This window comes from Labrus mixtus, chromosome 9 (assembly GCF_963584025.1).
Source record: "Labrus mixtus chromosome 9, fLabMix1.1, whole genome shotgun sequence".
Classification (NCBI taxonomy): Eukaryota; Metazoa; Chordata; class Actinopteri; order Labriformes; family Labridae; genus Labrus; species Labrus mixtus.
Window position 1 is genome coordinate 21,642,050 of NC_083620.1, and position 16,851 is coordinate 21,658,900.

Consider the following 16,851-nt stretch of genomic DNA (forward strand, 5'->3'; position numbering starts at 1 on the left):
CAAACCTTTATTTACTATCCAGACGGCTGTTGCTCAACAAAAGATTGCCCATGGGGCTCGATGACTAAGAACACACATCCAGGAATAATTGTAGCTCACATTGTGGTTGGTTTCCTTGGCAGATCAGATAAGGGATTGATTTATTGGCTCAACCACTGCAGATGTTCCTCTTTGTCCATTAACCAGGCCACATGTTGCAAAGTAATACTTCCCAAGAAGTAACTGTGATATTTGTGGTGATTAGAAATATAATCACTCATGCAAAGTTTTTAGTTCTGCTCCAAAATGAACTTTTTTTTTTTAAGGAAATAAAAATGACGCATATATGCCTGGCAATGTTGAAAACATGACCGTCGCCAACCATTTTGTTCAGGGTGTTTCCACATGATTTAGTTATTATGAGTAATAATTGCTCAATGTGCTCACTGACACAGACAGACTCCATTCAGTTTAAGAGTTCACTTCTTTTACTGACATGATGCCACACAAACCATTGTTTTATTTCAGTGATCTCTGAGCACATGCTTTCAGGACCATAAAAGAAAAAGTCAGACATTTGTTATTCTATGAGAGTCTCTCAGGCCTCCACACGGCTGACCACAGAGAGGCTCTACGAGTAGCTTCCAGACTCAAACAGCTTGATGACGATGGCTTCATGAGGTTGCAGTTCCAGCGACTCCAGAGCGGTCGTCCCCAAACGGTCCATTTCTGTGCTGGTCATGAACACTCCGGCTTTGGGCAGCCTCGGGGCCCAGGCTGGATCCAGGGCATGAGGCTCAGACCCGACGTTAAGCAGGACAAGGAAGTGGACACAACCCCATGAGCGCAGGAAGGCCAGGATAGGAGGAGGTGAAGGAGAAGTAGAGTTTGAGGAGGAGGCGTTGGTGGTGGAATTGAAGGGGAGGAAAGTGAAGCTGCCGTACAGGAGGGCTTCTTCTCTGGCTCTGGAGTGACTGAGGGAGCTGAAGAGAGCTACAGCTAAACGCTTCTTCTTCTCTTTGTCCTGAGGGGAGGACGGTAGGAAGAAAGACATTTCAATTTGACACGCGACTTGATTGGAATGAAAAACAGATAACTTTTGTATTTTAAACTCACTGTATCGCTTTCTGATGGCATGTTTTCTCCAGGTGGAGAGACGACGCTCACCGACACATTCTGTTGAAGACAAACTTTCATTGGGCAAAGTTGGATTTTTATTGAGAATGATTGGATTCAAAGTCTGGAGCTGAAAGTCACCTGTCTTTGGTCAAGGTCTTCATCATACTGAACCGCAGGTGACCCGGGCAGTGTCATCATCAGCACCAAGAGTAATTTCTTCAAGTCAGGAGATGCTTTACCTCCAATCTGCAGAGAGACATGATGAGTTTTATGATAGCACCCTTCCACAACCCGAGTGCTATAAAACTGCACAGCAAACGACTTATGCCATGCCGTTAAAGCTGAAACATTTGGTTAAGAAACGTGTTATGCTAGTTGGTGAATAGTTTATATTTACTTTAAATCAAAAACACCAACGTCTTTTGTTTCCTTAAAGGTTATAACACAGTTTACTTTCGCTTTATTTGACACATTATAGGTTAGCCAATTGATCCTCTTTGGATCGTTATGGGGCACAACAAGATATCGGAAAGGATCCCTTTGGGCACTAGGACACAGTGATGGGCATGTCTCACTTTTCTTTATGTGAGATTTGAGGTTGATTGTAAATGAATCTCAAGAATGTAGTGGGGAAAGACTTAGTTTCATGCACTGATCTGATATTAAAGAAGTCTGGAAACTATAAGGTATGCTTTGCATATTTTAAAATCTCAGTGTATGCCATTAAATATGATATAAATAAGGATAGTAAAATGCATTTTTAATAGAAAATGTGTCTTGAAAAGGATTTTCCACACCAAACAAAAGGCACATGAACAAAACCTCATGTGTGTATTCTGTTTACTGTATTCGCCTCATGCACGTGTCTTACTGTCCAACTGGGCCATGTGTCTTCTTCTTTTCTTTGCAGGTCTTTCTCTATAGCATCAGCAACGTCTTTTGTAGACACGAGGCCATTTGAATGAGGCAGAATTGACCTCATGACCACATCCACCAGTGTAGCGTTGTTTAGAGGAGGCAGAAAGTCTCTGGTCTGTTTTACCACAACAATCCTGAAGAGACACAAGAGAGAGAACAGGCACACTTTAACAAGCTTTGAAACTAGTTTTAAATATACAAAAACCATCCACATCTGCACGTATACAGATACCTTTCCTCCTCCTGTGTGTTGAATTCTGTGAAGACTGCCCTCCACTCAAGCAGGGTCTGAAATGGTAATATTTCATGATGTTGTGAAAACTCTGCTTGCTTAAGAAATATGAAATTCTTCAGTATTGAGTTACCTTCTCTGAATACGCTGCATCTGTATCACAGATGGCGAAGCCTGCCACGCCCTGCTGTAACCAGAACCGGAGTCCCTGCTGTAGAAAAAGTCAAGTTTTTAGGAAATCCAACATCTGTGAGAAAAATTCATTATCTTGAAAAGAGTCCAGGTTCTTACATGTACTGTGGCTGACATATTTGAAGGCCTGTCTGCATTCCCTTCTACATCCTGAGGAGCCACGAGATCCACTTCACAAAAGTCTAACACCACTTTGAGACCTGCAGGACCAAGAAAATCCTCATTAAACAAGTCTGCCTGCGTTGGCTGTTTGACTCAAATAATTCCTTTAGTCACCTGCTTTGTTGCTCTCGGTGATCAGATGCTCGATCTGAGGCAAGGTCCCCAATCTTACACCAGACACTGTGACGTTTAGCGGAGACGCCCCCTTATCAAACAGTCCGTCCAGAATAAGAGCCCCTATACCCAGCGACTTGAGGTAGGGAATCTGCTCACAAAGCGCTGGAGAGAAACAAACAGAGTCTGTATAGTTTCTCATTCATGTCATTATGTTTACGTGCTTCATCTCTACACTGTATTTTCCCCAGTAAGGTTATCATCTATGTTTTAAGCTGTTTTTCTTTTGTGTACATGCCTTTTTTTTTTTTTTATGTAAGAGATGCTCATACTCGTACAAGGGAATAGCAAAGGGAACTCACAATACAACACGTTATACATGGCCCAGGATAACGATGACAATCACAATTGCACCTATTCTGAAATAACTGAGATATTCCAAGACAATTCTAAAATGATTCAGAATGTAAAAGTATAAATAAAAGGCTAAATGTATTTATTCACTGAAATTTGGAGTCAGTTTCATTTGCTTCATCTCAGAATTTCTTTTTAGTCCAAAATGATCTTGCTGTCAACTTCATTCATCTTTGGCCAATTAATTTCCATTCACGTCACCCTCATTCGTGTCACAAGTGTGAGATGTCATGAAGTAGTGATGTGGTGATTCAATAATTGAATAGGAGGTCAGGAATATGGTGTATGGTTGTATGGATATTTTGTCCTAGCCCTACTAAGAATACATGTCGTTTTATGGTTTAAAAAAAAGATATCCACTATTTCAGGGCAAACTCAAAACCATTGCTCTCTTTAGAGCCTTACTAAATCTGTTGCAGTCATGTTTTAAATCTTTCAAATACAAGTAGACACAGTGGTATAAGATCAAGTTATATTGCTTGATGAAAGATCTGTTGTGGTCGTCAGACTGATTGTTCTCATACAGTGTGGATACATAAATCTGTCATTACTGACAGCCAGCTGGTTCTCACAGGAAAAACCACCACTAATTAAAAAAAAAAAAAAAAAAAAAAAAAAAACTCTTCAGGTGCTTGCTGAAATAAAGGTGTGTATCCCAGTCTCTGGTTCTCACTCAGGCCTTTTTTAAAGTGAAATAAAAGACAAACATTTGAGCCATAGAGCTGCATGTCCAATAACTAAAATAATATGTTTACAGGGTCTCAAAGTTGTCAACAAGCCGCTTGCAGCTTCTGATCACAAAAGGCTGAAATAAATTGATACTCAACCTTTCACCACCAACTGAAAACATGTTGCTTTCCCCCCATGAATAGACACCGTCCTACGTTTGTCAAATTGTAAGTGTGTTTTTTTAATTTTAAATACGTCAGGAAATTGCAAAAAATAAATAAATAAAACAGTATGAACTGTTGTGAGCCTATGTTTTGTTTTACATGAGCCTGAAGCCCTGTTGTTAGGAGGGTCCCTGTATCAAATTTACTTTAAAAGCTAATCTGGGACTACATGGCCATCTAGTGAAAATACGTTTTTACAAAGTAGTGTGGGATCCCATGAGTACACACCATGGCTTATAAATGTCAGCATTTTCTTTTTACATGTTACTAGTAGGTTTTTGGAAGCATGTTTTGCAGAATCTAAAAACAAACCTAGCCTTTACAGGTTTTTCAAAGATGATGTGGGTCAATCTGACCACCAGGGGGCAGATAACCAACTTGAAATTACAGAATTCTTGTTGCATATTTTGATATTTGCATATTATAATTATTAGTTGTTGAGCTAAAGACAAACACCCATTAAAATATAATGCGTTTTGTTGTGATATGGATATATTTCCTCACCATTGATGCCCTCTGACCCCTCGGCCTGCTTATCCGTCGACACATCTGGCTGCAGCTTATAAAACAGCGACTTTTGCCACCACCTCAACTGCGTCGGGACCGGCCGTGGGCTCATCACTATGATGGCTATGGAGGTGGCGAGCATGGCCACCCAGGCCAGCCAGAACAACACAACCAGGTAACAGCGCACCTTCCTCCACCCAGGGCCCCCAGCGGCCGCCTCCAGCTCCTCCTTGGACATGGGCTTCCACAGCTGGACCGGCTCCGGTTCTTCTTCAGGGATGAGCAGCGGGGCTGACTCCGTGTCCCCGACAGTGCCCACCAGCCCGGGGCCTGGCACGCTGCCGTACCCGGTGTCTCCTGCGTTCAGCGGCATCCTGCCCGGCTACAGGTGGGTGAGATTAGTTACGAGAGTTAGTTTGAAGTGGGTTAAAGTTTAATCTGGACAATGTTTGTTCGGTCTGTCAGCACACCTTGCTAACTGTCTCCTCGGCCTCGGAACGTGTTTGTTCCATGTGAAACAAAAAGGACTACAAATAATAACACCAGAGGACTTCACGTTTCTACGCAAAAATGCGAAGACATTCAGCGTTCAGCACCGCCATGACGGGAACCCAACTTTACCTGGTTTACTCAGGTGTTTCAGCTTATTCATTAGCTGCGTTGGCATGCTGGTGACGTCGCACCATCACTGGTATGTGATTGACAAATTGACAAAGGAATTTCACAACAAAACAGATTCACATATATTGAACAGATTTCTATAAACATTGACTTGACTGTATTGTATTCATTTTGTTTTTGGAGGGGATTTTGGCTAATTAGAGGTCACTTATTTTGTCCATGGCAATGAAAGAAAATCCTACACATGGACTGTTTTTGGCCTGTTCAGCCAAAAAACAGTCACTGAATCATTAGGCCAAAAGATAGTATTTAAATACTGTGAATAAACCCATAAGTTTACCTCTTGTGACTATAGACAAAAATGGGCTTTAATTGTATTACTCTTTAGATAAATGCAGTGGTAAAACCTTGAAACAGTAAACTCCCAAATTCCCTTTCTTACAAAATATGTAATGCATTGAAGCCAAATGCTTGTGTGCATATTGACTGCTGTTACAATATTAATCTGATTTTGATGTCATTGATCACACCCCTCCTGTTTATGATTCATCTCTTTCTTCATATTTGATGTGTTGTTGTTTGTCTATTCATTCTAAATCCTGCAGAAAAGGCCTGTGTTAGACGCATATAAAGTCTGTAGTGAGTCTATTTTAAATCATTAGACTCATAAAACTCCTCCAGAGAATGCTCAGATTTTTCTATGAGCTCCTTTAAAAAGTTAGCGTTATGCACAAACTAGCTTTACTTGACAGCAGCTTCTCAAATTACACTGTAAACGAGAGCATAGTGCACTACTATGTCATGGGTCTGTGTGAGAAATCAGAGCACCTTGCAGAAACTCAAAATTCCACCCCAAAAGGCTCATTACTCACATTTTCTGTCTGATGTTTCCGGGCTTTCTCTCAGATCCTTTTCTTCTTTTTCCAACTTGTCTTTCCTCGTTTTCTTTGTCCACAAGTGATCCAAGCTGAGCCGTGCTATCCTAAGCTGACTTGGATTTCTGAGTCTTGGCTTGTCAGGAGTGTGACGAGAAAGGCTCTCTGTCCAAAAAAAAAGAAGCTCTACACAGTCAATTAATACTGAGGTGACGAGCCTCGCCACACCCTCGCAGCACATTCTGAAAAACCCATGACCGCTGAGGGGAGCCATCTAAAGACCCTCATGATGGAGTCACTTGAATTGAACTACCTGGAAAAGGCTAAGCAGGCTGTGAATAGGCTAAGTGGAGAATTGTCTCATGTGCTAACAGAATTTGTCTTTAACTCGTGTTTAGTTTTCAGTCCGTGACCTGAATATCAAGAAAATCAATGCAGGATTATAAATTCAAAACCCGAAGGTTAAAAGGCCAAGAAGAAAAGATTTTAATAAGGAATAGCTGAAATTAGTGATTGGAAATGATTAACTATTTAGTTCATTTGTTATCAATGTTAGAAACTTTTTGAGCAAAAAAGTCAAAGTACTCTTGGTTACATCTTTAAAAACGGAGCTGTCACAATTTGGGAGTGTGATTTTGTATTTTCTTTTTATTCTGAAATGTTGTAGACCAAACTAAAGTAGCCCTATAGGTCAAAACATGTCAACGTTTTCAGAAAACCAACAATATTTTACAAAATGCATCAAAATCTCAAAAAGCACATCATTTCACAAAACACACAAAAGCATTATTTCCGAAAACATTACAAAATGAAATAAAATGTTGTCCTCAATGTTGTTGTGTAAAATGTTTGTATTTGTGAAATACTGTGTTTTTTAAAAAATGTTTTTGTGAATTGTGTTTGTGTTGTATTGAAATGTCAGCGTATCAAATGGAGTAACAGTGAGAGGTCTTTGTGTTTTGTGAAATGCTGGTTCAGATAAAAAGGCTTCCATAAAGTTGGGGCCTTAAACTGTTTATGCCATCAAAGTACAAGATAAGAAGTGAAATGGAAAATGTTTAGAAATCAGAAATAACTATTCCATAATTGAAATATATTATCATAGAACTATTTTTACTATCAGTGAGCTAAATCCGTCCACACTAATCTGCTTCCTGAAAAAAGATGGCTTTTAAATAACCCAGTGACATCACACATGACACGTCCACTCTAAAGTCCCACAAAGGTTCAAATTTAATGAGCTATGTGTGTGCTAAATCCTGGGAACATCTCATCCTCCTTCCAAGTACAGACCTCCTCCACCCCTCCCCTCCTTCTTCAGCTCTCCCTCTCCTGCTTTCTTTATCCTGTCTCTCCCTCTAGCTTCCCCCTCCTATGCCATATGTTTATGTTTATGTTTTTACTCTAATAAGTCATTGCTATCCATGTCAACTTTAGTACCTGACAGCATTGTGCAAATTACTTACTTAGGGGTTCTGCATACTGCAGTCGTTTACGAGAGGCTCTAACATGCATGAAGCCCACGTGTGCCTGTAAACATGTTGTTTGAAAGAGTGGAATTATTTTCTGAATGTGTGATCAGCTTCTTAAGAATTAGCAGTGGTATCTTTTTTTCTGTATGTACAGTTTGAATACCAAATATAAACACTCATAAACTGAGCTGCTTTATATAACCCTGTATGTGCAGACAAACAGTGCCCCAAGGCACTGTATAGATAATTATTCCTAACAAATGATTAAATGTAGTGCCAATATTACAGAAATACATTCTAGATATTTAATTAGACTTTACTTTATTTGACCACAAAGCAAATCTTCAAGAGAGCATGTTACACGCAGAATCACCCTCATTTCATAGCTCATCTAAAAAAAATCAAGCTTCTTGTTGACGGTGGTTTCCACGGAGACCGCGATGATCATGCAGGTGAGGATTTTGTTGTCATGGCAATAGCTTTAGTTTGAATCCTCCGACGATCCTTCAATGTCCTGAAATGCCACAAAACACAACCATGCTGATTTTTGGTCTCGCTGATTAAAATAATTTCTTAGTTTTTTTGCCTAGTATTGGATAAAGCAAGACATTCAAATTTTATTGGCGTGAAGTGAAAAAGGATTAACAGTGGTAATGAAACGAATCGTTTATTGCGGTATTTTGTGTCTTACCATGGGCTCCTGAGATCTGAGAGCCATGACATGTTTCTGATACGCAGAGATGATGCAGTCTCGCCTACAAAGAGAAAAAGTGGTATTATGTCAAAAGGATTTAAGTTTTACATTCCGTCATAAGAATAGAGTTTCATTTAGGAGGATACAATACTCAGACTCACTTGCTAGTGATGCCGCCTCCTGGTGGCAGCCCTGGCATCTCTTCTGCAGCCAAGGATTTGATTACATACAAAAGGTCAGGGTCCTCCTCTCTAGACCTCATGGTCTGGATTATTTCTGTGGAGAAATGAGGAAGACAGTCAAAACCTTGAGATTAAATTAAAGAGGTTAAGGGTAGTTTAAAATGTAGAGTGTGTTGTTTGGCTTTGAGGTAACAGCAGGAAATCACCCTCCACTTTGATATCGATCATTAGCTCCAAATTTGCCTCCTGCTGCAGTGCCTCTTGTGACACCTGGGGGGAGCCAGGGAAGCAGATTATGATGATGCTGATGTTATCCAAGCTGCCCTGCAGGGGGAGACAGAGTGCAGAATGTTTTCTCTTAATTTGTTTGACACTAGTTCTCACTAATCCTGCAGGATACAAAAATGTTACATACATGACACATTATGCCTCTCTTTCCTGACACACATTTTATAAAACAAAAATACAATCCTCCTCAAGCAGGTATTAAATAAAACTGATATGTATGAGATGGATGTCATGGACACTTCTGTGTGCATAATAACAGCTTTTGCTTTAGATGCCTAAAATAAATCTTGGTCTTTTTTTTACACTATAAATGGTAGTTTTACATCAGTGAAGCATCTTTTTCCCCTCTTACAGAAAAAGTGTATTCTAACAGACCTTTTGATAAAGAAAATTGAAGGGGACTGACAGATATGTAATTTTTTTTGTTAAATAAAGTTGTGACTTTCTCAAACATGCCTGGCTTACAAAATGCAGACAACTTTGTCAAACATCCGATTCATATTACGAAAGTTAATCTTTTCTTCGTATAACAACTACCATTCTTTGATATTGTAGTAGTATAGTGAATTTTTGATCCTTAGTTGGATATCAGTATTGGCCTCATAAATCAAGTGTTGCTCAGCTTTAAGTTTCAGCAGGTTTCTACCATCAGCCTGTTGGTTATGACATCAGAGATGCTAGCTGTGAGGCTCAGTGTGTACTGGTACATAGCAGTCTTTCAACTGCAAGCCTTTTTAGGTGAAATAAATAGCTGCACATCTTGGCCAGGATAATGCCTCTGAGCTGGTATGTATGGATTGGTAATACTGGACTGCCGTCAACAGACTCACATTCAGAGTTAATCCGAGCCATGTGTAGCATTTCTCCCCTGCTATCCCATATCCCTTCATGCCTTAATACATCTATTTATAGGGCGTGCTCGTCACTGTTCAAACAGGCAGTTACTAACAAGCATTAAGACGACCTGCAGGACAAATCGACTTACATAACAACAGCGTTGTAATTCCCCCAAGCAAAGACCCTGCCCACAGTTTACACCTGCCCACAACACTCGGCTTAATCTAAAGCTTCCCATTCAGAAATCCACCTGCTCTAACACGGTTTGCCCTGGAATAACCCTGTGCACTGAGTGTGGACAAATGGATGCTGGGTGATAAACAACATGTACACAGGTTTTGGGTAATTAGGTAAATTAATCTAAATATTTACGTGATATTCCGGAGTAACTGCCTTCTGTTAGTTGGTCAGTAAAGCAAACGTATAAGACAGTTAACAGATGAGGCCAGAATTAAGAATTAACTCTGTATTTAGACCATCTGATATAAAAAAGTGCTTGTGGAGACTAAACTTAATGTGTATCTATCAAAATTTCTTTACAAATAATCCATTTCCATTATTAAGGCATGTTTCCATCTTGTTATATTCACTACATGTTCTTTTGAGATACATTTGGGTAGCTCTTTTTGTCTTTCACCTATCAATTCCATGAGAAGATTGACCGAGAACATATCATTCACATGAAAGTTTAAAAAAAAAAAAATTGTTCAACCTGTCACCACCTATGTAGGTGAGTGTTTGGGGACTGAGTCTGAATGTTTTGTGGCAGAAACTAAAATGTAGTTGTTGCGCAATGTATCAAAATGTGTGCCTGTTTGTTTCTTATTTCAGTCTTGATTTTGAACCATTCTGTGTACTAATATTCTACATTGGTAGTTTTGTGTGTTAAACGTTAAATATTCTGCTATTGGTGCTGAGAGTCAGGTATCAAATAGGCACAAGCATTGCATCTCTGTATAACAGTCTGCATGTCGTTAAGTCATTCTTCTTCCTGGTGCACTGTCAGAATGCTAAAGTTAAACAATATTTGATCATTAATTCATATTTAAGTATGAATCCCACAAAGGTTTAAGTGTATCTACTGCAGAGTATTTTACCCAAGCCTTTCTTATATTTTCATGTGTTTTGTGTGTATTCTGTTCTGAACAGCTCACCTTATAGAGACAGAGGTCAATGACCTGAGTACAGATCTCTCTCAGGTCATTGCACACCTGCAGACGGCTGCGCACAAAGGCACACAGTTCCTCATTACCAATGGCGTCCCACACGCCATCGCATGCTAGAATAAGGAACTCATCTTCAGGCGTCTTCTCCAGCTCATACACCTCTGGCTCTGGCGACACCAGCTGCTCTGTTGGAGGTCTCCAGTCCACCTCCTTGAAGTCAAAGTCCCCCAGCGCCCTGGAAACAGCCAGTGAGCCGTTGACTCTCTGCAGGGTCACGGAGCCTCCAGCATTCTGGATGCGCTCCTTTTCTCTGGGGTTGAACGGTTTGTGGTCCTCGGTGTAGAAGACGACCTGGCCGTTCCGGCAGAGCAGCGTGCGTGAGTCCCCACAGTTGATAAAGTAAATGTGGCGCGGCGAGATCATGACAGATGCGGCGGTGGTGCCACTGCGGTCCCAGTTGTCCTGGCGAGCCAATTTGTGCATGTGGAGATCAATGTCGAGGAAGCCTTCACGGATCCCCTCCTTCACCTGCCCGGGGTCCTCACTAGTTTTGATCACACCTGTTGGAAATGGTTTGAATACAATTATTTATTTATTTCTCAGCACTGACAGAGAGGACAACTAACATTGAACCAAGTTCCATATAAATTAGTATCGGTGTGTTTTACATGTGAAAAATCTGTCTCCAAAGCATCACCTGCGTGTTTAGATTAATATGTTGGCTAAAAATTTCCCCACACAATGGTACTGATTTTAAGATTAGAAAATGCATACAAGAGCTGGTTATTTGTAAACTTTTAGATTGTAAGGAAGAGAGCCTACAAAAAAACTTGACTGAAACAGAAACAGCCTCAACAAGCTTCACAGAATGGCCCTCAAATGTGATTTAAATTGAAAACTTTACTTCACATAGCAAACAAATCTGTCCAAAGCTCTTTATGTCTGGTAGAAAACTGGACATCTGAATGAATGTTAGCACTTGTACTGTTTTACCTGAATGGTCTTTATTACTTTGATAGACACAGAGTTGGGATTGCAATTCTGAAAAATACATTATTTGTATTATGAGCTTTCATCGGTCTTCATAAACTCTGCTATGCTAGTTTAACAAGGTAGCTACACCCTCGAAACTAATCTTTTTTTTTAGCTATAGTAAATCTGCTCTCAAGCAGCTTCTCTTGAGGACTCTGTTCAGTCTCTTTCCATGTATTGGAGTATTAGTTTGCCTATAAACATTATTAATTAAAGGTCCCATATTATGTTTTTTCTGGTTTTATATGCTCTTTAGTGTGTTTTCCAAGTGTCCTGTGCTTGTTTAGGCACATCTATTTGCAAAAATTCAAAGTCCACGGAAACGCGGCTTCTCCTATGTCCTCCTGTTAGCTGTAGCATTAGCCGCATGTAACGCTCGGTTCTAGCCCCCCTCGATAAAAATTTGTCAGTGCGACGTCATTGTCAGTGTGAGATCACTGATCTAAGCCCATTGGCTCATGTTGAAATTTCCGAGACGCGTGCTGAGCAACTGACCAATAACCAAACCCCCCCCCCCCCCCCCCCCCCCCCCAGACCAGAACTACTTACGGTAAGTGCATTTAAGCTGAACAAGAGCTAAACGCAATAGGACGTACATCCTTTCCAAACAAACAATTAAAAGGGATATCAGAAGAAATTCAATTATCCTTATTAATGAGATTCATCTTATTAATTCATTTATTGTTCCTTACCAGTTGCCAGGATGTGATCCAGCAGGTTTCTGGAGCAGTACTGTGCCACTGTGGTGCCTGCATGTCCATCAAAAACAGCAAAGTATGCCCACTCCTTCAGCTCTCCGCTCAGCTGGGGCATGCAGGCGTGGGCATCCTCCATCTGAGCCCTCCAGCCTTGCATACTTGCCAGCGCGTAGTTTAAGCCCGTCTGAGACCCCCCCTCGGACACATGTTTCTCCAGGATGGGGCGGTCCAGGTACGGGCTGGGCATGGAATTGTCCTCATCAAAATTGTCCTCCTCTCCACTGTCCCTTTCCCTAGGTCCCCCTTTGAAGAAGAAGGTGACCACCTTCTCTGTCTCTTTGACCAGCTGACGGAGGAAGGAAGGCACCTCCACATTGCTGGCACGCCTTGCTGTCCTCATCACACCACGGAGCCTGTTCTCGAGCTTCCTCTTTGGCCTGGCAGCAGCACGTCTCCTCCTGGTGCCCTTCCTCCGGCCCTGTGTTTTCCGCAGCAGGTCCAGTGCAACAGTTAGGCTGTAACTCCCCAAGCAGGTAAAAAAAAGTAACTTAAAATAAGGATTATCCTCTTAAATGAAAAACTGAGTAGTTTTTCTGTTTAAACTTATCAGGGCCATCTTTATATCCCTTACCATGTGGGGGAGAGTCCAAGAATCCTTCTTCTGTCCTTTTTATTTTATAATTGGACCATAGTGTGTCTTCCTCTTTGCGTCTGTCTGTTTCTGTGTCTGTTTCTCCCTCCTTCTCTTCTTTACCGATCCAGTATTAGCCCTGCGCTTCTATTGGCCTGTCTATTTTTATTGATTTATCCCTCTGCCCTCCCTCCGTCTTTGTAACTCTGCTTGGTAATCACCTGGCTATCGAGGCAGCCACATGACCTGTGTCTGCACTAATGCATGGATTATGAGCACCTGTTTTACTCAACAAAGAGGACTGCTGTAATTAGTCTTGCATGTCTATATAGGGATTGTATCTACAATGAGAAACTTAAAAACAACTTGTTGTGTGATGTCATTCAGAATTTTGCAAATAATTTTGGGCAATCACAATAGACAAAGAAAACAATACTCATCACTTCTACTGCATTTGTAAAGGCCTTTTTGTCAACGTAAAATAAAATTATATATTATTTTTTTAAATACGAATTAAGGTCCCCAACTCATTCATTCTTGACATAGGGAGAGTATTGGACCCAACAACCCAGGGACAATGTCAATTTAATAGCTGCTCTGGTGCACTCATTCATATTGCGTGATCATCCTTTTTTCTCTTTTTGTCCAGCACTTTTAACCAGTGTCATCCCGCCAGCTGTCTGAGTTTGTCTTAAAAATCAATCTCATTTACCATGACACATCTTCAGGGAACATTTTTGCCACGTACTGCCCGCTAGTTTTGACATTAATAAAAAGCTGTACAGAAATGTATTTGTCCAATTCAATTTTAAAAAAGCAATTTTGCAAACTCTAAAGCTAAAAAACTTTAAAAAAGGCTTAAATATCTTAGTCAACTGTAGGGCCATCTCCAAGTGACCATTTTTAGATCTTTGCACAGTTTTCTTCACTGAGATTCCCAACAGTTGAACAGATCCAACACCTTGACAAATACCATTCTGATTTCAAAGCTTCGAAAAGGAAAAAAAACTTCCTTTCTTCACGTATTTTTTTGCAGTTTTATCTTTATTTGACATTAGAAAGATTAAATGATACAGAAAATGTTGTGGTAGAGCCCAGGAGACGGCATGCACCAAATATTTGTGTCCAGGAGTCGAACCAGCGATCAGTGTGTCGCGGACTGTAGCCTCTGTACATGGGGCCTCCTCTTAAAACACATGGAGAATGAAGTTGTTTTGCAGGACTGAAACTTTAAGGGTTCTAATCTCACCTGAATGACAGAACCTACTCAGTTAGCACTGGAAACTGCTCATCATCAACTGCTCTCATTAAATATGGCATCCCTCAAGGCTCAAATGTAGGTCCCCTATTATTACTGCTACTTTCATTATACATGCGCCACTCTAATTGTTATGGTTTTAGGCAAGGCAAGGTCAAGGAAAGTTATTTATTAATCACCATTTATACATTTAAATTCAAAGTGCTTCACAGGGTTAAATAAATTAAGCCACTTCTGTGACTCCAATGCCAATAACACAGTTTTAACTTACAGTTACTTTTCAATTAACAAACTAATGCTTGTTTAAATGATATAACTCAATGATGAGAAATTTAACAACATTTAAATACAAATATGAAAATAATTTTCCTCAACTTTTATGTTAACCACCAGACCAACTCCACCTTCGTTCAGTTTGTGACTTGCTGATTCCATGTTGTCCAACCATAACAGCTGCTGTCTTAATCTCATTAACTTCTGGGTATTTTGGAGCTCTTGACCTAGTTTAGGTGTTGGAACTCTTGAGGTTGTGATAATTATAAGCAGAGCTAAACCCTTTATCAGCTAATTTTGCTCTCTGCGGGCAGTGTTTCATGTGACGTGTGTGTGTTTGTTTACCTTTATAAACCCTCGCAAGAAGGAGCAAGTACAGAGTTGACAGGATAACACTGAAAGTGGGAGTCTGTGTGACCTTACTACGGCTCAACATTAGTATCGGAATTTTTTTTATTTTTTTTTTTAAACAAGATTTGTTTTTTAACAAATCAAATACAGTAGGTTATACCTCTCCAATTAGCAGATGTATTTGAATATACATAGCCATTCTCAAAAATACATCAAAATGCTGTTTGTGAAAATAATTTCTTAACTTTCTCAACCTCTCAGGTCATGAGGTAGCCACCAGTCAGCTATTTCAGAAACAAACATTTAAAGGGCAAAACTTAGTTAAGAGTCTTTAACTCTGATCACCTCTGAATTATATTTTTACATAACTAGTTTTTAAACTTTTTTTGATGAGGAATAAAATTGATTCATGAGTTTTATAACATAGAGTAGATGCCATAATTGAAATTGGCATACATGCCTTTAAGTTCAAAGCTCCTTCCGTCTGGAACAATTTGCCAGCTGATCTATAAACAATCAACTCATAAGGTCCCTTTAAAAAGTTGTTGTTATGCTTTCTTCAAAAATTGCCACTGCTTTTAATGGTAATGTCTTCCTGTTACCTTTGTCATCTTCTTTAGTCTTACGATAACTCTTATCAGTGTCATTATTACTGGTGTAATATATGTTTAGTGATGTCTAGTCCCTGTTTACATTGTGTAGGTGTGGTGAATGTGTGTGTAGGTTGATAAAAGAGAGCCTTTATGTATGCTGAATATGTTTACACTTGTGTTGTTTACATCACATCACTCAGAAATGAGATGATTCATCTCTAGAGGTTATCCATCAGTACCTTTATAATTTACTGTAATTCCCAATGATGTGCTAGGGCTAACAAAGATATAGTCGCATGTGTACCCATTGGCATGATCATAATGTGAAGCACTATGAAACCAGAGATAAAACCAGCTATGGTCCTAATGGTCCATGACAAGACAGACATTTGCATGTGTCTTTTACCTTGAAAGTGAATTGAATCACTTTGTTGTGTTCAAATATCCTGTCATTTTAGCAGGCACATTGATGATTGTTTAAAGTGATAGTGTCCTATTTTTAGGATTAACAGGAGCCTTTTTTAAATACTTCTAGACTACAGAATCAGCCTTTATGTATTGGTGATACCAGACCAGACAACAGACACCTGATTGTATTAACTTGAATGAAAATCTTTATCAATATACAGATGATTTCACCTTTGACGCGTAAAAGAAATATTGTTCAGTTTTTAGTTTTCATCGAACAGTTTTATTGTCTTGCTTGAATTCTTCTGCTTTCTTGCATGTTCAATGTATTTCTGATGTTTTAATTGAAATTAAATGTAAAGAATAAATCAGAGCAAAAGGCCTCACACGTTGTCCTTCCTTTGATTTTCTTTTTCTAACTTTTTTTTGCATTAAATATGGCGCTTTATCACCTTTAGCTGCACACTGCTGCCCCCTTCTTATGCTGTACCACACTGCTTTCATTCCCATTTGAGAAAAAGCTTTAAGTCTACCATGTGCACTTTTTTTTTTTTTTTTTGTCTTGCATGAGTAGATTTTAAAATAACTGCAAATCAATTGTAAGTGTTTACAGTTAAGATAGGTAAACACTAACCAATGGTATATATAAACATTGTAAAATCTGCAAAACATACATGCTGCTATGCTTTAGACTGCCTACTTTATGTTTGTATACGTTCAAGTAATTCATTATTAATGGCTTGTTACTGCCTCTCCTCCTGCCTGCCCCTATAGGATCCTGAGATGAAATCACATGACGAGGGAGGAAGAGAGACACAGGAGCTGTGAATGAATGGGAGACGACAACAGGCTCAGACAGACGCAGGGACACGCTCTCATGCGTCTGTCGATTTGCCGTATTACAACCCCTGCAGCCATGACTATGCCAGAGGAGATGAAGGG

The 16,851-nt window shown here is 39.8% G+C and overlaps 2 protein-coding genes across 4 annotated transcripts; both read right to left on the reverse strand.

The window, feature by feature from the left end:
• Nucleotides 1-449: 449 nt before the first annotated feature.
• On the reverse strand, nt 450-6,179 carry si:dkey-202g17.3 (amino acid transporter heavy chain SLC3A2). 2 transcript variants are annotated; one of them, XM_061046883.1, is made up of 10 exons: nt 6,024-6,179; nt 4,528-4,912; nt 2,717-2,881; nt 2,540-2,640; nt 2,382-2,459; nt 2,249-2,304; nt 1,970-2,150; nt 1,237-1,344; nt 1,096-1,155; nt 450-1,003 (listed from the first exon to the last, which is right to left on the reverse strand). In XM_061046883.1, exons 2-10 carry the CDS (start codon nt 4,901-4,903, stop codon nt 611-613), a joined length of 1,518 nt encoding a protein of 505 aa, XP_060902866.1. In that variant the 5' UTR covers nt 4,904-4,912; nt 6,024-6,179; the 3' UTR covers nt 450-610. The 2 variants fall into 2 exon arrangements, with proteins under 2 accessions (XP_060902866.1, XP_060902865.1); XM_061046882.1 differs by lacking the exon at nt 6,024-6,179 and adding an exon at nt 5,001-5,171.
• A 1,610-nt stretch (nt 6,180-7,789) lies between these two features.
• Nucleotides 7,790-13,166, reverse strand: ppm1na (protein phosphatase, Mg2+/Mn2+ dependent, 1Na (putative)). 2 transcript variants are annotated; one of them, XM_061046884.1, is made up of 7 exons: nt 13,027-13,166; nt 12,390-12,873; nt 10,654-11,225; nt 8,581-8,698; nt 8,354-8,468; nt 8,190-8,253; nt 7,790-8,012 (listed from the first exon to the last, which is right to left on the reverse strand). In XM_061046884.1, the coding sequence occupies exons 1-7, from the start codon at nt 13,027-13,029 to the stop codon at nt 7,980-7,982; spliced, it is 1,389 nt and encodes a 462-aa protein (XP_060902867.1). In that variant the 5' UTR covers nt 13,030-13,166; the 3' UTR covers nt 7,790-7,979. The 2 variants fall into 2 exon arrangements, with proteins under 2 accessions (XP_060902867.1, XP_060902868.1); XM_061046885.1 differs by having other exon boundaries at nt 12,390-12,910; nt 13,027-13,164.
• Nucleotides 13,167-16,851: the final 3,685 nt, after the last annotated feature.